Source organism: Prionailurus bengalensis, chromosome C1 (genome assembly GCF_016509475.1).
Source record: "Prionailurus bengalensis isolate Pbe53 chromosome C1, Fcat_Pben_1.1_paternal_pri, whole genome shotgun sequence".
Lineage (NCBI taxonomy): Eukaryota > Metazoa > Chordata > Mammalia > Carnivora > Felidae > Prionailurus > Prionailurus bengalensis.
Genome location: NC_057345.1, coordinates 219,723,086 through 219,749,953, shown reverse-complemented (window position 1 = coordinate 219,749,953; position 26,868 = coordinate 219,723,086). Strand labels below are relative to the sequence as shown.

Genomic DNA, 26,868 nt, shown 5'->3' with positions numbered 1-26,868 from the left:
GGGGGCGCAGCGGGGCCGGCCCGCAGCTGCCGGCCCGGCGCGCGGAGGAGGTCGACCCCGCGGCGAGCAGCCCGCCCCGCGCGCTGCGAGCTCGGGGTCCCCGGGACCCTCCGCTGGGACGCGCACGCGGGCTCTCCTGCAGTGTTCGCCCAACACGTTTCCACGCCAGAGAGGGTCTTCTAGACGGGGCACCTCAGGCTCAACCCGGGCACCATCCTCTTCCCCTCCCTAGGTTCCGGGCACTCTTGCCCCGGGGGTCTCCTTTGCGAAAGGTCAAGACCTCCTTTCTGCATCTCGCTCTCCCCCAAGGTGTGGGCACTTCGGATTCTCGGGGGATACAGCCAGTCCCAGGGCTTACTAATCCCCAAAGGACACACGGTGAGGAACTGGAATACATGCTGAGACCTGCAGTTTGAGCAATGGCGTGGGCGCAGGGGAGGAGGGACACGTCAGGTACGCGCAAAGGTCCTGGGGTCGGAGGGAACAGGGCTCTTGGGAGGATCGAAAGGCGGCCCCGACGGACCTGCTGCCGGGGATGGATGGAGGGAGGCAGACGCGAGGCTGGGGAGCCTCATCAGACTCTGAACTTGAGTGGAGAGATGACGGCATTAGACTTGTCGTCTGCCGGCCCGGAGAACTCACACGGGGAGAGGACAAGAAGCTTGGGCATATTCGTTATAGAGGGTGAGAGAAGGGCTCCTTGGGGTACACGGGGGGCGGGAGCGCCGTGGGGAAGGAGATTTTCCCCGCGCAGAGGTGTGAGTAGGACACATGAAAAAAGCCGTGCTGGTGGTTATTTTCCCCGCTCAGTGGTTCCGTCTTGTGACAGCCTATTCAAGGACAGCCCCGAGGAACCCAGCAGGTTTGTGCTCACTGCGCGTGGGAGGGAAAGAATCACCCCCTCGAGTGCAGTGGGCACATCTCCGTAGTGGCTGGTTCGTACACCGCGGTACGCGGAGCGAGCGCGGCGCCTAGCGCAGGTCTGGAGGGAATCTGTTCCCCGGCTACATGAAGGGGAACAGAGCCACCTGCTGTCTGCCCAGAGAACAGGAGGCAGCCGACGGACCCTGTGCTGGCCCATCCATTCTTCTGAACCCAAGCTGGGGGGGGGGGGGGGGGGGGGGGGGGGGGGGGGGGGGAGCCTCAAGGCCGGCATGCCTACACCTGGGGCACCCCAAGGGTCCTGAGAGTGAGGGGTCTGTGTCAGATGGCGGGGGAGGGCACAAGCTCTCTTGCCTTGATTAGCCCCTCTTCCTGAACCTGAGGAAGATACACTCTATTGGGTGGCCTGGCCTCCCCACTTTATTCATTTGCTAGGCCTTGGAGTCCCTACTGTGTGCAAGACTGTGCTAGATAAACAGTGCAGGCCCTGCTCTCCAGTCTATCCCGCAAATGCCAGGAACTGTATTGTACACGTGGAGTGTGTCCCATCTGGCTCGGCTGCAGCGTGTCTTGAGGGCTGGCTGGGAGGAGAGGAGGGGCAAGGGCCACCAGAAGGAAGGGGGTGGTGAGGGGCGAGAAGTGGGGCCCCAGCCGGGTTCCATGCACCTGTGCTAGGGGACAGCAGTCACCAGGAGGGCGAAGGGCGTGCATGGCTCTATCAGATGACGACACGGCCACCCTTCCCACTCTCGGCTCATGGACCCCCCTGCAACTTCTCATTGGGCCCTGTCACCCAAGGCACTGGGGATGCCTGTATCATCGCCAGGCCGACCGGGAGCCGTGTGCCATTTCTCCTCTCCGTGCTCTTACACACACCCCCTAACAGGTGCATGTACCTAAGAAGACAAAGTTTCTCTCTCAAGTTCATGGACTTTGGAAGTTCACAATTCCCTTGGGAATGCCTGCGTGCGTGTTACAAACCCTCCAGCACTTTCCCTCCCAGTGGTCTCCATGTCTGCACCTCGGGTCTGGGGAAGAGACATCTAGTAATGACTACAGGCTTCCTCTTCTGCAAGGGTAGGAAAGTGAGCTCTGTCAGCACTTGCCCCATGGCTATGACACACAACGAGCCTTGGCAACTTTGCCCTGGCTAGATCCTGTCTGATGCATTTGGACATCTACGTGGCAGTAAGGAGCACGGGAAATCATTCTTCTCCCCAGGCACCTCCAGCCAGATGGACATTACGTTCAACAGAGGAAGAGGTGAGGCATGGGCAGGTGCTTTGCCGTGTGCACAGCCAGGGTTAAAGACACAACCTAGATGGGTCAACAAGAACTGGTCGACATTACTAAAAATTCAAAATTACCTAAGACTTCTGCTTCCAGCCATGATGAAGTAACAGGGACTGGAGTTACCCTCCCCCCTTAAACTGCAGACTGGACAAAAGCGATGATATGACTGACCGTTGTCGCACTGGACCACAGGCAGTGCAGGTCTGGGATCCTGGGCAGCAGCAGAACAGGTGAGGAAAGTCGGGACTGCTCACTGCCAGCAGCTTCCAGACCACAGGGCGGGTGGGGAACCCACACAGAGCCTGGCTGGGGTCTCGGAGTCGAGGAGCAAGCTGGGGGGCCAGGGGAGCCCAGGCAGCCAGAGAGGCAGGGCTCCAGAGGACCAGGGAGGACAGCGGCACAGGCGAGGTCTGCACAGGGTTTCTGGAGTCTCAGCCTAATAATGCTGGTCAGCACGTGTATGGAAGCACCCTGCCCGAGACACAGAAAAGGACAGGTTGGAAGAATCCCCAAGAGCTCACACAGGGCCTGCAATAGCTCCAGTTTTCCACCAATTATAGTGGAAAAACCTCGAGATAAGCAGAACATCAGACAGAGTAATGAGAAGGGTATTGCCTTTAGAGTCAGAAGAAATTATATAGGCTGCCTTGGGGCTGCCCAACAAAGCTTAAAAGCAAGAACTGACAAAAACAAATGATTTCCAAATAACCACTACATCCCAGAACAAAGACTTAAGAAAAAAAGAAAAGAACAAAGCACCAGAGAACCAGAGGACAACTGCACATGGCTGAATGCACGTGCTATCGCGAGTCCCGTCAGGAGTGTGTAAAAACTGTTCGAGAAACCTACAAATTCAAGAACGTTGACAAATCCCAAGCACAAGAATCATGAACAAAAATACACCAAGGCACATCACAATCATATTGCTTAAGACCAGTAATAAAGAAGAAGTTTTAAAAGCGACCGGACACAAAACACATTGTGTGCGGAGGGACAGCGTTAAGTACTGGAAGGAAACAGCAATGACAAGTTCTATAGAGTTTTTCAATAACTTGCTGGTACTAAGGGGGAGACTTTGCCGGTGTCCTCGCCACTAGGCTAGCAATCGAGAGGTTAAGTTTTAGTCGTGATCGGTGATGAGTTAGTGACCCCGGAGACGTTTCTACACCATGACAACGCAGTTCTGTGGCTGGCTTGCAGCGTACAACTGTTAACCATTAAACAAAAACAGCAGCATCTCGGGGACACTCAGCCTCAGCTTCGTTCAGCTCCAGTTTTTCAAATCCCCCACGGAGTCTCGCTGGTAAAACCAAACAGTTGGGACTTGTAGGCAGCTGAGAACTGCTTGCGTATTTGGATTTGCCCAAAAGCTCTCTCCAAAAGCAAGCGAACAAAAAAGTGAAAAGTCAATTCTGCGCAAAACTACGTCGTCAGCGTCACTAGGAGAGTTTTAGAACTGCAAAAGAAATCAGAGACAAGTTGGCAGATGCCAGCGCGTGACCTCTCTCGCACCCCATCCGACCCGCAGCCACCCCACCTGGGTGAGAGCAGACGTGGCCTGACAAGGAACTGGGGGCAGAAGAGGGGGGCTGGTGAGGTCCTAAGATTAAATCTTAACGTCCAAGATATAAAACATTCAAGAAAGAAAACTTTTAAACATATCCCAATACTACAGAAATTAGTAAGAGGCAATCTATCCAGAGCTGCGGCATAAAACCGGGAGGTAAGATTTGACACATGTGAACCGAGGACCCTCTACCCTCTGCGAGACTCTTGTGACAAATGTGTCACATTACCACACGGGAGGGGATCAGGAATAAAAAACACACTTAACTTAGAAAATAATATTTTTGATGGCACACTGAAAGGCTACAAAAAGAACCGTATGCAAATGCTGTACTTCTCACGGGACCCGGTTTGGAAATGCTGTAATGACTTCAGGTGCCCACTAGGACCGAATAAACAGAGGTGTGCCTGTGTCTCTGTGTCCCTGGACCCATAGGTACACACACATTCCCTATTCCCTGGCTCTGTCTGCTGAGAGGGCCCAAAACCATCTCCGACAGCAGTGAGCACGTCGGCCGACCAGATGCTGATTTCTATATAGTATTCTCCAATAAAGGAAAATGGAGTTTGTTGAAGTGGCTGATTCCAGGGCTGGGCCAGGGCATGTACAAGATGAGCCTAAAATAGCCTGTGATGCCAGAAAATAAGTGCTTTCTTGAAAAAGGATGGCAGTTTTTAAAAAAAGACACAGGGCCCGACCTGCCGAAGTTCCTAATCACTGAGGGCTCATGGCTCCTACTTCCTTATGGAATAATTTGAGTAAAAAAAAATTAGGAACGATGGTACTGTATAACTCACAGAACAAAATAAACGTCACCGAGTCCACACTGATACAAACAAGTGGATAAATAAATAGGGGAGAAGGACAGCTTTTCCTTGCAGGCAAATTCTAAGTGACAAGTGTGGAAGGAATAAAAGGCCTACAAAATCGCCATCAGACAAACACCACAAGAAAAACCGTTTCAGGCGAGATCCGCTGATGGACGCTGAAACCCGTGAGCAAAAGTTTTAGGAGAAACAGGTGTTTTCATACCTCCACAGATTTCCCCCGACCGCGAAGGCAAAACAGTAACTTCGCAGTGGAAAAACCCAGCAGAACCCACTGGAACCACGAGAGGGTGTGACTTACAGGAGGTAAACCACGTACCCCAGACGGGGCGTTCTGAGGACTCAACGCTTCTGTGGAAGCTCTTTTCAAAAACTGCATAACCGCAATCTCATTAGGAGAAAACAGCTGATAAACTGTAATTGAGAAGGCATTCGCTAGCCAATCGATACTCATCAAAAGCATCAAGGTCATGAAAGACAAGAAAGTACTTAGGAACCGTCACAGACTACAGGGGATACTACACTTGATCTTGGCCTAAAGGCTGAAAAGCGATAGACTAAAGGGGGCTAAAAACACCGGACTGGGTCCTGAAACAGAAAAAGAACATTAGGGGCAAAAACTGGTGACACGGGAGTAAGACTCACGGCAGTTGTATCGTGCCAATGTTAGCGTCCCGGTTTTGACAAGTTTAGTAGGGTTATGCAAATTATCACTAGTGGAAGCTCAGTGAAGGGCACACGTGACTTACCATCTCTGCAACTTTTCTGTAAGTCTAAGACTGACGCTAAATAAAAAGTTAAACAGCTGTAGACCAAATCCTCAATCTGCACGCTGCTTACATGGCCTGTGTGCGAATGTCCCGGATGTTCTTGGTGAACACTGTAACCACCGCTAATTACTTCAGGAGTGTGTGTACGTGGGTGTCTGTGTGTGTGAGCGTGTGTACGTGTGAGTGTGTGTACGTGTGACTGAGTGAGAGACACAGACACAGAGAGAGAGGAAAGCAGGAGCCTCCTGAGCTAGTCAGACCTGAATTCAGTTCTGGAGTTGTCGATTTTCCTTTTTCTGTGCTTTACTTGTTAGAGTTGTGTTTTTATCGTTTGTAGTCAAGTACCCTCTCACTAACATACTAACTTGTGGTCTGCTTCGTTCTAAGAAATACTGAGGCTGGTTATAGCCATTCGCTGAAAAGGAAGAAAATAAATCAAGAAAGTAAACTGAAAATAAAACAGCAGGAGATACAAGAGTGCAGTTACTACCCCAAAGATGCGTCACTGCAGACCGCTAGATGATAGCCCTACCATCAGTGGCAAACCGCGCCTGACTCGTTCGCTGTTAACGAGTATTGTTTTACTTGCCGCCATCCCCAGGAGGGCAGACACTGACATTTTTACACACTAGACGACCGGGGCACAGGGAGATTACCTCGCTTGTCCAAGGCTAAACAGCTAGCAAAACTGGACCAGGAAATTTGAACCCAGAAAACCTGGCTTCAGAGCCTGCATTCTTAAGCAGTACACTACGAGGCTTTCAGCTTCCTGGCAATAAAGGCAAAGGCCTTTATAGCAACCAATATATAGTAAGGATATTCTCTGATCGGTCAGGAGACTCTAACTGTCAACCCTATCATGCTGCTATTAAGATGTAAGTTCTATATAAATAACAGCAGCTGAGGATTTATATAGCACTCACAGGTCAGACATAACGTTTATTTCCCCCCAACAGTCAAAATTCAGGCAAATACGCAGATCCTGTAAACAATCTTATATTGCTCCTGAAGGTTTCCTAGAGATAACAATTGCAGTGGCATTAGCTTCCTCTTGCTAATGTAAGACATTCCCACACACTTGGTGATTTAAACAATACAAATTTATTATCTTCTGGAGATCAGAGGTCGGACACAGGTCTCACGAGGCTGAAATCAAGATGTCGGCAGGCCTACATTCCTTCTGGAAGCTCTAGGGGACAATCTGTTTCCTCGCCTTTTCTAACGTCTAGAGGCCACACCCCCATTCTTCGGCTCCAGTCCCCTTCTTCCATCTTCAAAGCCAGCAACAGCAGGTAGGGATGCTTCTAGAAATGGCTCTTTCTCTGGTTTTCTCTTTTGCCCACCCAGATAATCCAGCATCATCTTCCAGTCTCAAGGTCAGCTGTGTGGCAATCTCACTTCTGCGACCTGAATCCCCTTTGCCAAGTGACACATTCACATGTTTGGGGGTGAGGACGGGACAGTGTGGAGGGTCATTACGCTGCTGACCACAGGAGCTAACACTCTTTAAACATTCTATGGGCCAGGTAAATACTTTGTAATAAGTAACGATGATAACAGTGAAAAAGCTGTAAGTTCATATACACAGAACGCAGGCTGGAGAACTATTCCTTTAAAAAGAAACTCTTGATTCTACTCAGTTTCTCAGTTACACGTATTATCTCCGTGGACGAGAATTAACACTGGTGTCAGGCAGAGCCGACCGGGAATTTCTGGTCCCACGTTTTGGTGACAGTCTTACAACATGCCAGATCTCTGGTGATCTCCAAGCGTAATTATTTGCATATTCTAGTTGACACGGCTCAAGTGCTCTTTGGTGCTCCAACAATACAGTGGGAACGAGAGGTGACTGTGAGCAGAGGACGCCCACAAGATCTGAAGCAGCCCTTTTAGTACAAATGACCATGTGAGTCAACACGCTTATTGGCAGCAGTGATCGTGTGATCGTGGCTGAAAGCCTTTTTGATCTATGAACGTCATCTGAGCTTTACCTGTAGTTTCTGAACAGAACATCTTTATTTAAAACACCTGACACTTGTAACATCAAGCGACCCTTTCTATATTTTCCCAAACCAAATGTCGTAATTTGCTCTGTATTCTAGAAGGGGACTCCGCTTCGTCAAATCATTTTGGAAACAAATGACCTGAGGTAAGCTTCTTATTGTCACCAGCACGTTGAAAAGAGTATCTGGTCCATGTTTCAACTTTATGCGCTGTTAACTCTGAATGCAGCCTTTTATTTTATTTTTTTTATTCTTGAATGCAGCCTTTTAATGTAAATGACCATGTGATTTAACATATGGGAAGAAATCTCCACAATTCTCAGGTTCTACTAATTTGATGTATGGCCAAAAGCAATGATTCAAGTTTCATTTAAGAAACCTTTTAAGTTTGGGGCGCCTGGGTGGCGCAGTCGGTTAAGCGTCCGACTTCAGCCAGGTCACGGTCTCGCCCTCTGCGAGTTCGAGCCCCGCGTCAGGCTCTGGGCTGATGGCTCAGAGCCTGGAGCCTGTTTCTGGTTCTGTGTCTCCCTCTCTCTCTGCCCCTCCCCCGTTCATGCTCTGTCTCTCTCTGTCCCAAAAATAAATAAACTTTGAAAAAAAGAAACCTTTTAAGTTTTTTTTTTTTTTTTTTTTTTTTTTTTTTTACATTCTGAAACCTAATTCCTGCTAGACATTTGGGATGATCTGGTGATACCTGGAGACAAATTACTATACGGAATAAACCCCAAATCCCTTAAAAGACAAGAATTTTGAAATCCAGTAGCTTGATGGTCAGCCTTCCCATCCATGTGTATTCCACACAGACACTACACTGGTAAGCTAATTCGCACGTGGAAAATGCCATCAAACCTGCAGAAAGTATTAAATTTACAGTGGTACTGTAGGTTCTGCCTTTATTAACTACAAATATGTCAAGTATAAATGTTAAATGAGTGACTTTTAATCAAGGATACCAACTATTGAACACTCTAAACATTTTACACATTTGAAGAAGAGAGTGCATATTTAAATGTTCGTTTTAATACTGGTAAAACTGCAACTTTAAAAAGTAATCAACCAAAGAGATGTCCAAGTTATCAGACAAGGCATAACATTAGGCTTTGAACACTGCCGCAATTCACACTTTAACCACGTGTACCAGAACCTGGGGCAAAACAAAGATGAGCACTGCGGCCACTACTTCAGTGCTTTGCCAAGTGCATGTGCGCTCACTCCTCCTCGTGAAAATGGGGAAAATACATCTAAATGTTTCACACTAAAGTCAAAACCACATTAAATGGATCACGCCATTAATTTAATTACCTTGGAAGCTGAAAAAGAGACACATTCTATATATCTACAAATTCAAATTCAGTTTATTTAACTGTTATCCTGTGGTCCAATATAAGTCTTAAACTAAAAACTAGAACTAAGAATTTCAGGTGAAGTATATTTTTCATGTACAGACATCGTTTAACGGACTCTGAAAACAATAAATCTTCTCTTGGTCACTGTTTAAAAAAAAATGATTTAACAAAGGTTTTTAAAATAGACATGACCATTTTTTCTAATCCAAAATGTGTAGCTTGAAGTCTCTAAGTAACAAGTTGAAATATAAAGTTTACGAACATTAAAAATTTTCTTTTTAATACAGAGAAGACCTTAATATTGTAGCAACAACAGCTGCTAGATTTTAAGGGAAGGCTGTAAAGTAGGATATTATTACACAGCGAAATCCACTTACTGAGCCTATTTAATCCCACAGTCTTGCCACTACCACAGTGTTTTTCCTAAGTGTTGTAGAACATTCTCTGTAGGAGGGAACTCCTGCTTTCCAAGGAAATTCTATATAGGGCAAGAAAAGAAGGGAGAAATAAACAATAAAACATATGGATTACGCCAAATCCGATATTCCAGAGCAGTACAGACAGTACCCGCCCCCCCCCCCCCCCAATCTGCAGTCTCACTTCCTGAGGTTTCATTACCAGTGGTCAAGTGTGGTCAACCACGGGCCAGGAGCAGAGGATGCTCCTGAAGCACTGCCAGGTCAGTGGCAGCCTCATGCTACGTCCCAGTGCCTAGGTCACTCACCTCCCTCCATCTCATCACATGGGCATTTTACCGTCTTGTCATCACAAGAAGACTAGGTACAGGGTAAGATAATTTGAGAGGAGGACCACATTCATATAACCTTCATTACACCATACTGTTATAATTGTTTTATTAGATTGTTGTTAATCTCTTTCTGTGCCTAATGCAGAGTAAACTTTATCATAGGTCCGTATGAATAGGAAAAAACACAGTACACGTGTAGGGTTTGGTACTGTGTGTGGTTTCAGGCATCCACTAGGATCCTGGAAGGTAATTCCTGCAGATAAGGGGGCACTACTGTAGCTACTTATCAGTACACTCTACTACTAAACCAGTTACCGACACTAAATTCATTTATTATAAAAAAGAATATCAAAACCACTCATTTACCATTAAATTCTATCATCACTAAACTCTACTACTACATCAAAGCAGAAATGGGCCACTTAACAGAGAAAACCAGATTGTCCTCGTGGTAAAGATGTGGCCATGTCTTGAACAGATCACTTAAGTGAGATGTTAAACCTATTCGCTATGAAGCATCTCAGCTAGTGTCATAAAGGTAGATCCACAAGCCGGTTTAGTGATGAACACCTATATGAAAATTATTACTTTTAAGACGAACATGTCCAGCATAACAAAGACGTCTCCCTCCATGACAAAGGTCTGGCAGGTTTGCCTGTAGCCCATAATAAAATATCTGGGTTCCCTAAGCTCGGGGTTCTTCCTGTAATGTAACTCACTGTATGTGAGGCATCACCGGGCCTTGGGTTGCTTTATGAGAACTGAGGCTCAAAGAACTAGGCAAGAAAATAACATCCTTGGCTACTGCTATTGCTGTGGGAAAAACCTCTTTTGTCTCTGTCCCAGGAGGCTCATGTCTTTTGCCAGCATTAATGAAATTGTGGCAAGTTGTTAGTTTCCAAGTACAATAAAATCTCAAGATCATGAGAGTTCTCAAGAAGAAGAAAAGATCTGACATTCTACTTCTCGTTTGTTCAGAATTTTATCACATGAGTGGTGAATTTTATCAACTGCTTCTGCATCTGCTGAAAGAATAAGATAATTTTTCTCCATTGTCCTATTCATATAGTAAATTATACTGATTTTCAAATGTTAAATGAAACTTTCATTCCTGGTTAATAAGGTCACTTTGGCCATAAGCTATTATTCTTTCTACAAATTGTCAGACTCAGTCTGCTAATATCTCTAAAATAATTTTTGCATCCATGTTCATGAGATTGGTCTGTAATTTTCCATTCTTGTAACGTCATTGGTCTGGTTTCGGTCTCATGACTATACTCACTTCTCTGGAAAACTTAAAACTGGTATTCCTCCTAATTTCTTTTAAATGTTTGAGGAATTCATTAATATAGCCATCTGAGCCTAGATTTTATTTTGTGGGAAGAGTTTATGATTCAATTTCTTTAATAAATACAAAAACGACTGAGACTTTCTGTATCTTCTAGAGTCTGTTTTTGTTAAGTTGAATTGTCCTAGGAAGTTGCTCATTTAATCAAAAATTTGTATTGAAGTCATTAGCAATGTCCTCTCACCTTTTCAATGACTGTAAGATTTGTAGTGATATTTCCTTTCTGAAAACTGTTCTTTATCTTATGTCTTCTCACTTTTTTCGCTTTGTCAGTTTCATCAGGGGTTTATCAACTTTATTCTATTTCTTCAAGAATCTTTTGGCTTTGTTGATCCTTCTTATTGTATATTTGTTATTTCAGTAGTTTCCACACTTCTTGTACTTCTTTTGGATTACTTTTTTTCTTCTAACTTGCATTAATTAACTGCTCATTAATTTTGTTTCATTTTTATGACATAGGAACTTAAGGCTATCCATTTAAGTTTACAAAGCTCTAAACAGCATCCCTCAAGTTTTGATGTGGAGGGTTTTCATTATCATTCCTTAACTGAAACCTACCTTCTAGTTTTCATTATATGATTTCTTCTTTCACTCACTGTTTATTCAGACGTTTATTTCCAAACACAGGAATTTCCTATGTATCTTTCCATTGCTGATTTCTGGTTATCTGAATTGTAGCCAGAGAGCACACTCTCTTTCAGTCCCTGGTATTTACTGGCACTTACTTTATGGTCTAGCGCATGGCCAAACCATGTAAATGTTTCGAAGCCCTGAAGAGACTTGACTTTGCAATTATCATGTGCATTACGTTCTACATAATGTCCAATAGGTTGACTTGGTTACTTGGATTATTCAAACCTTCTATACTATTACTGACTTTTTTGTTTCTTCTGAGAGGTATTTTTAAATCTCCCATTATAATTGTAAAGCTTGCCAATTTCTCCTGATAGTTCTAGAAATATTTGCTTTATATTTTAAGGTGTTTTACTAGATGCATAGAAATTTCAAACTGTTATTTATTCCTGGTTAATCAAATATTTATTCTTCAGCAATTTTACTGAAATTACCATATGATCCAGAGTCTATTCTGTCTAACGTTACTATAGTGTGGTTCTTTTCTCCATCCTTTTATCTTCTGATATCCTAATGTTTTTAAGATGTGTTTCTAGAGATACTGTATAGGTGGGTTTTTTTAAATGTTTATTTATCTTTGAGAGAGAGAGAGAGAGAGAGAGCGAGAGACAGAGAGTAGGGGAGGGGCAGAGAGAGAGGGAGACACAGAATCTGAAGCAGGCTCCAGGCTCTGAGTTGTCAGCACAGAGCCCAATGCGGGGCTCGAACTCACGAACCCAAGATCATGACCTGAGCCGGAGTCGGACGCCCAACCGACTTGAGTGGCCCAGCCACTCTGACAATCTGAGTCTTTCAAAGGAGTATTTTGTTCATTCACGTTCATGTTTAATTACTGACATAACTGAGTTTTCATCATCTTACTAAATACGTCCTATTTCTCCTGCCTATTCTCTATGTCCTTTTACTCTTACCTACTTTTGTAGGCTAAAAAAACTTTTATCAATCCATACCCCCTATGTTAGCATTGTGGTTAACACAGAACACAAGAGCTGCCATGTTTAAATGTACAGTTCTAGGTACTCAGGATATTCACACTGCTCTGCGGCCGCTGCCATCATCCATCTCCAGCACTTTTTCATCTTCCCACACAGACTCTTACCCATTAAACAGCTACACCCCTCCTTCCCTCCCCCAGCCTGACAACCATCACTATGAATTTGACTCTCTAGGTACCTCGTATAAGTGGAGTCCTACGGGACTTGTCCTCTTGTGACTGGCTCATCTCACTTATCACAGTCTTCGAGGTTCACCCATGCTGCACCACGGGTTAGAGTTTCATTCCTTTTCCAGGCTGAGTAAGATTCCATTGTGTGTGTAGATCACATTTTGTATCTGTTCATCCACTGATGGGTGTTTGGGTGGCTCCCATCTTGTAGCTCTTATGAATAATGCTACTTTGAACGTGGTGCACAACTTAACATTTGTGTCCCTGCTTTCGGTTCTTCCAGTTACCCAGAAGTAGAACTTCTAGATCACGTGGTAATTCTATGTTTAATGTTTTTGAAATACTGCAGTACCCATTTTCCATAGTGGCTGCACTATTCCCACCAGCAATGCACAGAGTTTCCAATTTTACCCCGCCAACACTTGTCATTTTCTGTTTTTGATAATAACCATCCAAATGGAAGTGAAGTGCTATGTCACTGTGGTTTTTATTGCATTTTCCTAATGATTAGTGATAATGAGCATATTTTCATGTGCTTATTGGCCATTTACATATCTTCTTTGGAGAAATGTCTATTCAAATCCTTTGCCCATTTAAAAATTGTATTTATTTATTTATTTTTTTACTGTTGTTGAGTTGTAGATGTTCTTTACATATTTTGGATACCGACCTTATCAGATAAATGATTTACAAATACTTTCTCTCATTTTGTGGACTGCCTCTGTTGAGAGTATCCTTTGATGCACATTTTTAATTTTGATGAAGTCTAATTTATCTGTCTTTTCATATCCAAGAAATCATTGCCAAATCCAGTGTCCTGAAGCTTTTCCTCGGTTTTCTTCTAAGAGTTGTATAGTTTTAGCTTGTATGCTTAGGTCTTTGATCCATTTTGAGTTCGTTTTTGTACAGGGTGTAAGGGAAGACTCCAATTTCATTTTGTGCATGCTTTTAAAAATTATTCTTTTAGTGATTACACCGAAGGTTACAACATGCATCCTCTACTTCTCAGTCTGGTGTCTACCGGTACACACGTAAAAGGAGAGTTAGTAGAGCAGGACGAGGACTGTTCTCCTCAGGAAGGTCTGCTTGCAAGGCTGGCCCTTGGCTACTTTCTAGGAACTTGGGTTTTGGAAGGATTCCCAGCAATGCCAGAAGTGGTAAGAGTGGCTCACTGTACTAAAACTGTAAAAATAATGTGGTTTATGCTGAACAGCTGCTTTCCTTCTGAGAGTCTGAAACTTTGGTATGTGCTAGGCAGTGGATCCTATGTGACTCGTCACCAATAAAAGTATTGGGCCCAGATTCTCTAATGAGATTTCTTGGTGGACAACATTTCATATGTGCTGTCACAAGCCGTTCCTGGAGGAAACAAGCACATCTTGTGTGACCCCACTGGGAAAGGACTCTTGGAAGCTTATGCCTGGTGCCTTCTGGACATCACCTTACGTGGCTTTTCCCTTTGTGGATTTTGCCGTCAAATCATAGCCGTGAGTACAACTATACGCTGAGTCACGTGAATTCTCCAAGTCAATCACCGAACCTGGGAGGGTGGGGCAGTACTGGGGACCCTCAATGTCGTACATTTTACCCTCTTCCCAACCTACAAGGAGTTTAGACTAGTAACAGTACCTAATCCCCTTTCAACTGATTTACTACTGTCCTACATTTATATTGGACCCTATAAAATACCATTATTCTTGCTTTATACAGTCAATACTAATTGATATATACCACATTTTGATCTTCATTTCTCCTGCACCTCTGACCTTTCATCTAAAATCACTTTCCTTCTGAAGAAAGATCTCAGATACACAACCTGACCTTATGCCTTAAAGAGCTGGAAAAAGAACAACAAATAAAACCCAAAACCAGCAGGAGATAGGAAATAATAAAGATTAGAGCAGAAATTAATGCTATTGAAACCAAAAAACAGTAGAACAGATCAATGAAACCAGAAGCTGCTTCTTTGAAAGAATTAACAAAATTGATAAACCACGAGCCAGTTTGATAAAAAAGAAAAAGGAAAGGACCCAAATAAATAAAATCAAGAAGAGGAGAGATCACAACCAACACAGCAGAAATAAAAACAATAATAAGAGAATATTACGAGCAATTATATGCCAATAAAATGGGTAATCTGGAAGAAATGGACAAATTTCTGGAAACATATACACTACCAAAACTGAAACAGGAAGAAATAGAAAATTTGAACAGACCCATAACCAGTAAAGAAATCGAATTAGTAATCAAAAATTTCCCCCAAAACATGAGTCCAGGGCCAGATTCCAAAACCAGACAGAGACCCCACTAAAAAGGAGAACTATGGACCAATTTCTCTGGTGAACATGGATACAAAAATCCTCAACAAGATATTAGCCAGCCAGATCCAATAATACATTAAAAAAATTATTTACCACCACCAAATGGGATTTATACCTGGGATTCAGGGCTGGTTCAATACCCACAAAACAATCAATGTGATTCATCACATCAATAAAAGAAAGGACAAGAGCCATATGATCCTCTCCATAGATGCAGAAAAAGCATTTGACAAAATACAGCATCCTTTCTTGATAAAAACCCTCAAGAAAGTAGGGATAGAAGGATCATACCTCAAGATCATAAAAGCCAAATACGAAAGACCCAACACTAATATCATCCTCAATGGGGAAAAACTGAGAGCTTTCCCCCTAAGGTCAGGGACAAGACAGGGATGTCCATTCTCGCCACTGTTATTCAACATAGTATTGGAAGTCTTAGCCTCAGCAATCAGACAACACAAAGAAATAAAAGGCATCCAGATCGGCCAGGAGGAGGTCAAACTTTCACTCTTCACAGATGACATGATACTCTATGTGGAAAACCCAAAAGATTCCACTAACAAACTTCTAGAACTGATTCATGAATTCAGCAAAGTTGCAGGATATAAAATCAATGCACAGAAATCAGTTGCATTCGTATACACCAAAAATGAAGCAAAAGAAAGAGAAACCAAGGAATTGATCCCATTTACAATTGCAGCAAAACCCATAAAATACCTAGGAATAAATCTAACTAAAGAGGTGAAAAATCTATACACTGAAAACTATAGAAAGCTTATGAAAGAAATTGAAGAAAACACACACACACACACACACACACACACACACACACACACACAAATGGAAAAAGATTCCATGCTCCTGGATAGGAAGAACAAATAAAAATGTTGATACTACCCAAAGCAATCTACATATTCAATGCAATCCCTATCAAAACAACACCAGCATTCTTCACAGAGCTAAAACAAATAATCCTAAAATTTGCATGGAACCAGAAAAGACCCCAAATAGCCAAAGCAATCCTGAAAAAGAAAACCAAGCGGGAGGCATCACAATCCCAGACTTCAAGCTATACTACAAAGCTGTAATCATTAAGACAGTATGGTACTGGCACAAAAACAGACACTCAGATCAATGGAACAGAATAGAGAACCCAGAAATGGACCCACAAACGTATGGCCAACTAATCTTTGACAAAGCAGGAAAGAATATCCAATGGAATAAAGACAGTCTCTTCAGCAAGTGGTGCTGGGAAAACTGGACAGCGACATGCAGAAGAATGAACCTGGACCACTTTCTTACACCAGACACAAAAATAAACTCAAAGTAGATGAAAGACCTCAATGTAAGACAGGAAGCCATCAAAATCCTCGAGGAGAAAGCAGGCAAATACCTCTTTGATCTTGGCCGCAGCAACTTCTTACTCAACACGTCTCCAGAGGCAAGGGCAACAAAAGCAAAAATGAACTATTGGGACCTTGTTTAAATAAAAAGCTTCTGCACAGTGAAGGAAACAATCAGCAAAACTAAAAGGCAACCAAAAGAATGGGAGAAGATATTTGCAAATGACATATCAGATAAAGGGTTAGTATCCAAAATCTATAAAGAACTTATCCAACTCAACACTCAAAAAACAAATGATCCAGTGAAGAAATGGGCAGAAGACATGAATAGACACTTCTCCAAAGAAGACATCCAGATGGCCAACTGACACATGAAAAAATGCTCAACATCACTCATCATCAGGGAAATACAAATCAAAACCACACTGAGATATCACCTCACCCCTGTCAGTCAGAATGGCTAACATTAACAACTCAGGCAACAACAGATGTTGGGAAGGATGCGGAGAAAGAGGAACCCTTTTGCACTGTTGGTGGGAATGCAAACTGGTGCAGCCACTCTGGAAAACAGTATGGAGGTTCCTCAAAAAATTAAAAATAGAACTACTCTTTGACCCAGCAATTGGACTACTAGGTATTTATCCAAGGGACACAGGGATGCTGTTTCGAAGGGACACATGCACCCCAATGTTTATAGCAGCACTATTGACAACAGCCAAAGTATGGAAAGAGCCCAAATGTCCATCGATGGACGAATGGATGAAGAAGATGTGGTGTGTGTGTGTGTGCGTGTGTGTGTGTATACACACATGGAGTATATACACACATACACACAATGGAGTATTACTTGGCAATCAAAGAGAATGAAATCTTGCCATTTGCAACTACGTGGATGGAACTAGAGGGTATTATGCTAAGCGAAATTAGTCAGAGAAAGACAAATATCATGACTTCACTCATATGAGGACTTGAAAACACAGAACAGATGAACACAAGGGAAGGGAGGCAAAAATAATATAAAAACAGGGAGGGGGACAAAACCTAAAAGACTTTTAAATATGGAGAACAAACCGAGGGTTACTGGAGGGGTTATGGGCTACATGGGTAAGGGGCATTGAAGAAATCTACTCATGAAATCATTGTTGCACTATATGCTAACTAATTCGGATGTAAACTTTAAAAAATGCAAAATAAATTAATTAATTAAATAAAATAAAATCACTTTCCTTCTTCCTAGAGAACACTTTTTAGTATTTTCCTTACTGTAACAAGTTTTCTAAGAAACAAATTATCTTAGTTTTTTCTTGAGTAAAAACATATTTATTTCACATTTATTCCTGAAGGCTCTTTTTGTGAGTAAAGAACCCAAGGTTTGCAGAATTATTTGATGGCTTCTGTTAAGAATCAGATGTCAATCTAATTGTTGTACTCTTTAGGTAAATTCTTTTTCCTCTAGCTGTTTTATAAAAAAATTTTTTTTGGGGCGCCTGGGTGGCGCAGTCGGTTAAGCGTCCGACTTCAGCCAGGTCACGATCTCACGGTCCGTGAGTTCGAGCCCCGCGTCAGGCTCTGGGCTGATGGCTCGGAGCCTGGAGCCTGTTTCCGAGTCTGTGTCTCCCTCTCTCTCTGCCCCTCCCCCGTTCATGCTCTGTCTCTCTCTGTCCCAAAAATAAATAAAAACGTTGAAAAAAAAATTTTTTTTTTAACGTTTATTGATTTTTGAGACAGAGAGAGACAGACCATGAACGGGGGAGGGGCAGAGAGAGGGAGACACAGAATCTGAAGCAGGCTCCAGGCTCTGAGCTGTCAGCACAGAGCCCGACGCGGGGCTCGAACTCACGGACCGCGAGATCATGACCTGAGCGAAGTCGGACGCTTAACTGACTGCGCCACCCAGGCGCCCCTCCTCTAGCTGTTTTATACATTTTCTTTTTAGCTTTGTTTTATTAAGCAGTTTTTCTCTCATATACTGAAGTCTTTTTATTTTTCCTGCTTGGGATTTGAATAGGATTTTACCGAATTTGTGGCTTGATGTTTTTCACCATTTAAAAGAATATTTCAGCCATCTTTTTTCCCCCCAAATTATGTCTGTTCTGTTCCCCCCCCCTTTTTTTTTAAGTTTATTTATTTTGAGAGAGGAAGAGAGAGAGATAGCAGAAGAGGGCAGAGAGGGAGGGAAAGGGAGAATCTGAAGCAGGGTCTGTGCTGTCAGCACAGAGCCCAATGGGGGCTTGAACTCACATGCTGTGAGAACATGGCCTGAGCTAAAATCGAGAGTCAGGTGCTTAACCAACTGAGTCACCCAGGCGCCCCTCTTCCTTCTCTGTCCTTCCTATTAAAACTCGGTTGCACACACAGTGAGCATCTCACAGTGCCTCTCTCCTACCTTCTCTCTCATGTTGTCCAACCTTTTCTCTCTCTGCTTCATTCCACAGTTTTTTTCTCACCCATCTTTCTAAGTCTCACTTCAACTATTTGCCTAAGATGCCATGGAACCTATTAACTCAGTACTTTTAGTTTTTCATTTTTTGTTAGTGGAATTTTCATTTTTAAAAGATTTTCATTTCTCTGTTGAAATTCTCAATCTTGTCTTTTGCTCCCCTTACCATAATAAATCTGAATGTTAGCTTTTGTGTGTAATAAATCACCTTCAAAGCTTAGTAGCTTGAAACAATGGCCATCTATTCAAGCCTATAAATCCACAGTTCAGCAATGGGCTGGACTCAGGGGAGTGATTCTTCTCGTCCTGGTCAGGCTCACTAGGGCCTTCAGGGGCAGCTGCCAGGCTGGGGAGGTGATCTCCGGATCTAGGCCAAGTCACACGTTTGGGGGCAGCTGGTTACAGGCTGGAATGCCTTGGCTGTCCTCCTCCCTGTAATCTTTTGTCCTCTAGCAGATGGGGCTTCATGTGGTTTCAGAGAGCAGAGTGATCACGTCCTCTTGAAGACCAGGCTTCGAAATGGTACAACTTGTCAAAGCAAGTCAAAAGGCTGGTCCAGATTCAAGTGGGTGGGAAAACAGACTGCACATTGATGAAAGGAGCCTCAAAGTCACATTGCACACGGTCATGAGTGCAGGGAAGAGAACAGCTATGGCCATTTTTGCAACAGTCTACCACATATAAGAATATGTGTTTTCTTCTTTTTAAAAAAATGTTTATTTATTTTGAGAGAGAGAGAGCGCACGTGTGCGAGAGAGCGCGAGCATGAGCCGGGGAGGGGCAGAGAGAGAGAGGGAGAGAGAGAGAGAATCCCAAGCAGGCTCTGCATTGTCAAGGGTGGGAACCCGACTCAGGGCTTGGTCTCACAAATTGGAAGATCACAACCTGAGCTGAAATCAAGAGTTGGATGCTTAACCAACTGAGCCATTCAGGCATCCCTATAAGCATATATTTTTTTAATGTGTCTGATAACTTAAACATTTGGAGTCCCTGTGGGTAATTTATATAATCTAGTGTTTATGCTAATTTTCATTCATGTGGTCTCACTTCATTTATTAGTTATTTTGGATTGTGCGCTCTTATTTACAAAATAACTGGTATGTGCAAAATTGTTGGCAGAAATAATTTGAAGCCTAAAATGATACTGCTTTATTCCAGAGAATTCTTGTCTTCATTTCCTCTAGCTGCATGAAAGAAATAACCCCAGATCCCTCCAACTTAGGAAATAACTTCTGAAGCTGAGTTACAGTCTCTCTGAGGAACTCTCTGTTTCTGGTTCAGTTACTTAACCTGCTGAGGTTCCAACCCATTGCTGAGAGTTCACCAACGCCCCATCTCCCTGGCTTCAAGGCGATCCGAGGGTCCCTTAAACTGGCTCCCCCTCTGCCAATAATAGCACGGAAAAAGTGGTCCCGACACTGGGCACGTTTCCCTGAGACTCATCGCTGTACCCTGGCCCACCGATTCCTCATTACCTCGACAGCTCCCCAGTGCCTTGTTTAAACAGATATTCTTTAAATTTATTTGGCTTTTTGAGCTGCTGTCTATAAAAGCTGGCTTTAATCACCTAGACAGCTATAAGTGAAAACAAATCCCCATTCACTATAACAAAAGATCCTATGTTGGTGCATGTAATTAAAAAATATATACACAAATTCTTTGATATACTTTTCTTCAAGAGATGGAACTTAATCCCCTCTTGTGGAGTATGGATTGCACACAGTGACTCACATCTAAAAGAACGTGACAGAAACCACGGAGTGTGACAGGTCACAAAGAAACTGGAGCATCCATCTTGCTCCGCTCTGGGGAAGCCAGCTGCCACAACGTACAGATACTGCAGCCCCAAGGAGAGGCCCGTGCGGTGAGGCCCATGTGGCCAACAGTCCTGGGAATGAGCCGTCCTAGCAGCACATCCTCCAGTGTCCGTCAAGCCTCCTGATGACTGCAGCCCAGGCAACACCTTGCTGCAACATCACAAGAGTCCCTACGTTAAAACCACCCAGCTAAGCCACTGCTGAATCCTGACCTGCAAACTATGAGATGATAAATGTTGTGTAAGCCAATTAAGTTTTGGGTAACCGGTTTTGCATTAAGAGTTAACTAATACGGTGTATCTGCTTTTTAATTTTATAGTATCATTATTTTTAAATTTAATACTATTTCTATTTGAAAACAAAATCAATAGCTTAAAAATTTTTTTTTTAATCTTAGAGAATGCATGAGCACAAGTGGCGGAGAGGGACAGAGGGAGAGAGAATCCTACGCAGGCTCCATGCTCAGCACGGAGCTCAACACGGGGCTCAATCCCATGACTCTGAGATCATGACCTGAGCCAAAATGAAGTCAGATGCTCAATCTACTGAGCCACCCAGGTGCCCCAATAGCTTACAATGTTTAAGTAATATTTAAATATAAAAGATATGCTTAATTTACCTCTTGTTGCTTCTTTTATTCCTAACTGGAATCAGAGTTTTTCAAAACAGATGAAGTCATTTCCACAATAGTATTAATAGATAAGCCATTCAGAAAACCTTTATGATTTACTCTTACTTCCTGAAGAGCATCTATAATATGGTCTCTATGCAAAAGGAAAACACACATGAGCACTTGTCCTTTCCAAAGCAGTACATTCTAAATATGGGTAAGCTATTGCATTGAACTATATTTGTACACAAAAATACTAAAACCACTTAAAACACAATTGAAGTCATTCATTACCTGCTAACTTCTGGATGTAGTTCAGCCAGTCTCTTCATGATTTTGGTAAAGCTACGCAGATTCAACGTATTTGGAGGTATGAATCGAATAGGAGTATCAGGTAATAATTTAGGAGATTCAATCTGTTTACAATTCTTCTTGACACCCTAAGTAAGCATGTTAAAATTTTCTTAAAAGCAGGAACCACTATATAGACACGACAGCTTATGTAATTAAAACAGAATTTAAAATTATAAATGGTAAAATCCAAATTCCTAAGAAATTTACTTTGATTTGGGATTACTTACATCAAGCAGATTTCCTTGAGCCGTGTTCAGAGCCATGTTAGTTAAAAAAAATGCCACACCTGTTCTCTAATAGTAGTTACAAAATATTTGAAGCTATGTCTAAATCAGTCTTTCTCAACTGGGATTCTTCATCTGACCCACAAAACAAAGGTATCAACTACTTTCTCAATTTCCCCAAAGATAGGACATAGCTAGTTCCATTTCTGGTGCACAGAAGAGAGGTTAATTCACTATATACAGTGGGTATCTTAGGCTTAGAGCACGGAGGCTTAATTCTTACCCAACCTGACAGAGGAAGGCTGGTTTACACGGTAACTGTAAATATCCTACATTTTATTTACTAAATATATAATCAATACAAACTATGTCCAGAAGTGGGCCACATACTATGGAGGGAAAGCTAGTGATGTAAATTAGAACCCCTTCCATTTATGAAAGTTACAATCCAATCAAACAGACGAAAATAAAATGATTAATTACTATGAACTGTGAAAGTTGGCTATAAATTGTAGGAAACCACTGTATATCCCATTAAAGTTTAAAAAAGGAAGGGCTGAGACTTTAAAGTTTAAATAAAAAGACAGGCTGAGATATATAAAATATTATACCTATCCCAGAATATTACCTGTTTTACTTAATTGCTTAATACTGTATCTCCTCCACTAGCTTTAGGCTGTATAAGAACACATATTTTTTGGTCTGTTTTGTTCACTGCTGCCTTCCCAGTGCTTAGAGTATTTATGTATACAATGGGTGTATAATAACTTGAATAAATAAAAGTTTGGGATACAATTGATAGCTCAGCCACAGAAAAGAGGAGATTTCTAAGAAAGAGCCCAATTACTGGCAAACAACAACAGTAATAGTTACATCGACTGAGTGCATTTTCTGTGCCAGGCACGGTTCTAAAATTTTTTTTGTATTAACTTCATTTAAACCTCACAACATTTGCCAAGTAGGAACTATTATTCCCGTTTTAAGATAAGGAAGCTCAGACACAGAGATTAGGTAATCTGCCCAGTCACATAATGAGTAGGCAGCAGAGAGGTTCTGCCTCTCGTTGTAGACAATAAGCCTCTTCTGAATAAATGAATGTGATGAAAAAATCTTGAGAATCTGAGAAAAGAAAGGTGACAATATCTCACATATTAAATAAGAATTAACTCGGAGAGAGAAGTCAAGATGGCGGCGTAAGGGGACCCGAAGCTTGTCTCATCCCTCCAACACAACTAGATAGTTATCACATCCTTCTGTACACCCTACAAATCAAGCAGAGAGAGAACAAAACCTGTGAGTCTACAAGTAGAAAAGTGACCACCTTCTGGAAGGTAGCAGGTGTGGAGAGTTGACCTGGGGGAGATATAACTGTGGGTCCAGCCATGGGGAGTGAGCCTGCTTATGGAGGCTACCCCAAAGTAGTATAAGCTTCAGAGGGCAAAATCTGAATTTTTAGCACTCTGCTATGGTAGGGGATGTGCCTGGCTTAAAGGTGCTCAGGTTGCAAAGTGGGGTGCAGTTGCACGAGCGAGAACAGGTGGTGCCAACGTGCTGCACGGTTCCAGGCACAGGAGCGGGACGGCTGCTGAGGGCGGTGAGCAGGGTGCAGGCTGTCTGCTCTAAACTCCAAACCACTGCGGGGTCGTGCCACCACTTTCCTTGCAAGGTCAGAAAGCAAATGGCAAAAGTGCGGGGAGACCCTCCCCCAGAGAAACAGTGCCAATCTAAGCAGGAGTGCCTAAAATTTGGAGTTTTGAAACTCAGTTGCACATCTGAGATAAAAAAGTTCAGACACAGGCAGGGTGAATGCAGAGTTCTGACGGAAAGTGGGGGATGCAAGAAGGGTGACTGATTACTCTTCTGTGAGGGTTCCCTGAAGAGTAGGGATGCAATCTTTCATCCTTGGCTAGAGAGCAGGGCATGGCCATATTCATTCTACCCATCAGGCATGAAAGCCTTCAGGGGGCAAGACAGTGCCACATAGTGGAGGACAGGACCACTTACACCTGCCTGCCCCCCTGCACCCTGGAGGTGCATCTCCACTGAAATAAGTCAGCTTGAGAATAGGCACAGCAGGCCCCTCCCTCAGAAGACCAGCATAAACCCCTCTCTTGCACCAAGTCTACTGATCATAGTGCTGCAAAGCTTTAGCTCCAGGGGAAATAGGATCTAGCTTGCTGTTTACTTTTATTCTTTAAATTTTTTATTTTTTTCATTTTTTTCAAATCCTTTTAAATTTCTTATTATTTTTAAAATTTATGTACATATTTTTAGATATGTTTTTTTATTTATTTTCATTTCATTTATTTAAAATTTTTGAATCTAGATTCTTTTTACAAGCAGACCTAAACACACCCAGGATCTAGTTTGTTTTTGTTTTTTCTTTTTTTGTTTGTTTTGTTTGCCTTCTTTTCTTTCTGGACAGAATGACAAAATTAAGGAATTCACCCCAGAGTAAGAATAGGAAGTAGATCTCATGGCCAGAGATTGAATCAATACAGATATAAGTATGATGTCTGAACTAGAATTTAAAACAATGGTTATAAGGATACTAGCTGGGCTTTAAATAAAGCATGGAAGACATCAGAGAATTCCTTCCTGCAGAGATAAAAAACAAAACAAAACAAAAAAACAAACCTAAAATCTAGTCAAGCCAAAATTAAAAACGCCATAACTGAGATGCAAACTCAAATGGAGGCCATAAAAATGAGGATGGATGAAGCAGAGGAGCAAATCAGTGATACAGAAGATGAAATTATATAAAATAATGAAGCTGAAAAGAAGAGGGAAAAAGCTAACAGATCACGGAGGCAGATTTAGGGAACCCAGTGACTTATTAAAAAGGAGTAATATTTGTATCATAGGAGTCCCAGAAAATAAAGAGAAAGCAAAAGGGGCAGAAAGTTTATTCAAACAAAGTAGCTAAAAACTTCCCTAATCTAGGGAAGGACACATACATCTAAATCTAAGAAGCACAGAGAACTCCCATCAAATTCAACAAAAGTCAACCATCGCCAAGGCATATCACAGTCAAATTCACAAAATATTCAGACAAGGAAAGCATCCTGAAAGCAGCAAGGTAAAAACAAAACAGAACGAAACAACACCTTAACCTACGTGGGAAGATAGAGCAGGTTCACAGGAGCTCTGTCCACAGAAACTTGGCAGGCCAGAAGGGAGTGGCAGGATACATTCAACAAGCTGAATGGGAAAAATATGCAGCTAAGAATTCTTTAACCAGCAAAGCTGTCATTCAGAATAGGAGAGATAAAGAATTTCCCAAATAAAAACTAAAGGAGTTAGTGACCACTAAACCAACCCTGTACTCTCTGAGTAAACAAAAAAAAAGACCAAAAGCAACAAAGACTAGAAAGGACCAGAGAACATCACTAGAAATACGAACTCAATAGGTTAACACAATGGCACTAAATGTGTATCTTTCAAGAATCGCTCTGAATGTAAATGGACTAAATGCTCCAATCAAGACAGAGGGTATCAAAATGGCTAAAAAACCAAGATCAATCTATATGCTGCCTACCAGAGCCTCATTTTAGACCTAAAGACACCTGCAGATTGAAAGTGAGGGGATGGAGAACCATCTATCATACTAATGGATGTCAAAAGAAAGCTGGAGTAGCCATACTTTCCTCAGATGAACTAGAAGATCTAACAATTATAAATATTTATGCCCTCAATGTGAAACTCCCAAATTTATAAACCAATTAATTAACAAACATAAAGAAACTCATTGATAACAATACAAGAATAATAGGTGACTTCAACACCCACTTACAGCAATGGACAGATATTTCTAAGCAGAAAATCAAGAAGGAAACAGTGCCTTTGAATGACACATTGGACTGCATGGGATTAACATATATTCAGAACATTTCATCATAAAGCAGCAGAATATACATCACTTTCAAGTGCACATGGAACATTCTCCAGAATAAATCACATACTGGGGCATGAATCAGCCCTCAACAAGTACAAAAAGACTGAGATCATACCATGCATATTTTCAGACCACAAGCAATTAAACTTGAAGTCAACCACAAGAAAAAATTTGGAAAGCCCTCAAATACATGCAAGTTAAAGAACATCCTACTAAAGAATGAATGGGTTAACCAGGAAATTAAAGAAAAAATAAAAAATACTTGGAAGCAAGTGAAAATGAAAACACAACAATTCAAAACCTTTGGGATGCAGCAAAGGCAGTCCTAAGAGGGAAGAATATCTCAGGCCTATCTCAAGAAGCAAGAAAAGTCTCAAATACACAACCTAACCTTACACCTGAAGGAGCTAGAAGAATTGCAAATAAACCCTAGAGCCAGCAGAAGAAGGGAAATAATAAAGATTAGAGCAGAAATAAACAATGTAGAAACAAAAAAGACCCAGTAGAGCAGATCAACAAAACGAACAGCTGGTTCTTTGAAAGAATTAATAAAATTGATAAATCCCTAGCCAGACTTATCAAAAAGAAAAGAGAAAGGACCCAAATAGATAAAATTATGAATGAAAGAGGAGAGATCACAACCAACATCACAGAAATACAATTATAAGAGAATACTATGAAAAATTATATGCCAACAAACTGGACAATCTGGAAGAAATGGAAAAATTCCTAGAAACTCACAAACTACCAAAACTGAAACAGGAAGAAATAGAAAACTTGAACAGACCCAAAACCAGCAAAGAAATTGAATCAGTAATCAAAAATCTCCCAACAAACAAAAGTCTTGGGCCACATGGCTTCCCAGGAGAATAATTCCTATTCTTCTCAAACTGTCCCAAAAATAGAAGTGGAAGGAAAACTTCCAAACACATTCTATGATGCCAGCATTACCTTGATTCCAAAACCAGGCAAAGACACCACTAAAGAAGAGAATTACAAGCCAATATCCCTGATGAACATGGATACAAAAATTCTCAATAAAATACCAGCTAATCGAATGCACCAGTACATTAAAAGAATTATTCACCATGACTGAGTGGGATTTATTCCTGGGCTGCAGGGTTGGCTCAATATTCGCAAATCAACTGTGATATACCACATCAATAAAGAAAAAAGAACCATATGATCCTGTCAAAAAATGCAGAGAAAGTATTTGAAAAAATACAGCTTCTATTCTTGATAAAAACCCTCAACAAAGTAGGGATAGATGGAACATATGTCA

General features: G+C 42.2%; 1 protein-coding gene across 1 annotated transcript in view; it reads right to left on the bottom strand.

Moving 5' to 3' along the window:
* Nucleotides 1–8,679: 8,679 nt before the first annotated feature.
* RBM44 (RNA binding motif protein 44) overlaps nucleotides 8,680–26,868 on the bottom strand; it is a 46,644-nt gene continuing 28,455 nt past the window's right edge. Inside the window, exons 14-16 of the mRNA XM_043578321.1 lie at nucleotides 21,408–21,553; nucleotides 21,123–21,267; nucleotides 8,680–9,166 (exon numbers count right to left, since the gene is read on the bottom strand). Coding sequence (XP_043434256.1) covers nucleotides 21,144–21,267; nucleotides 21,408–21,553 — 270 coding nt within the window. The 3' untranslated portion in view covers nucleotides 8,680–9,166; nucleotides 21,123–21,143. The remainder of the gene's footprint in view (nucleotides 9,167–21,122; nucleotides 21,268–21,407; nucleotides 21,554–26,868) is intronic.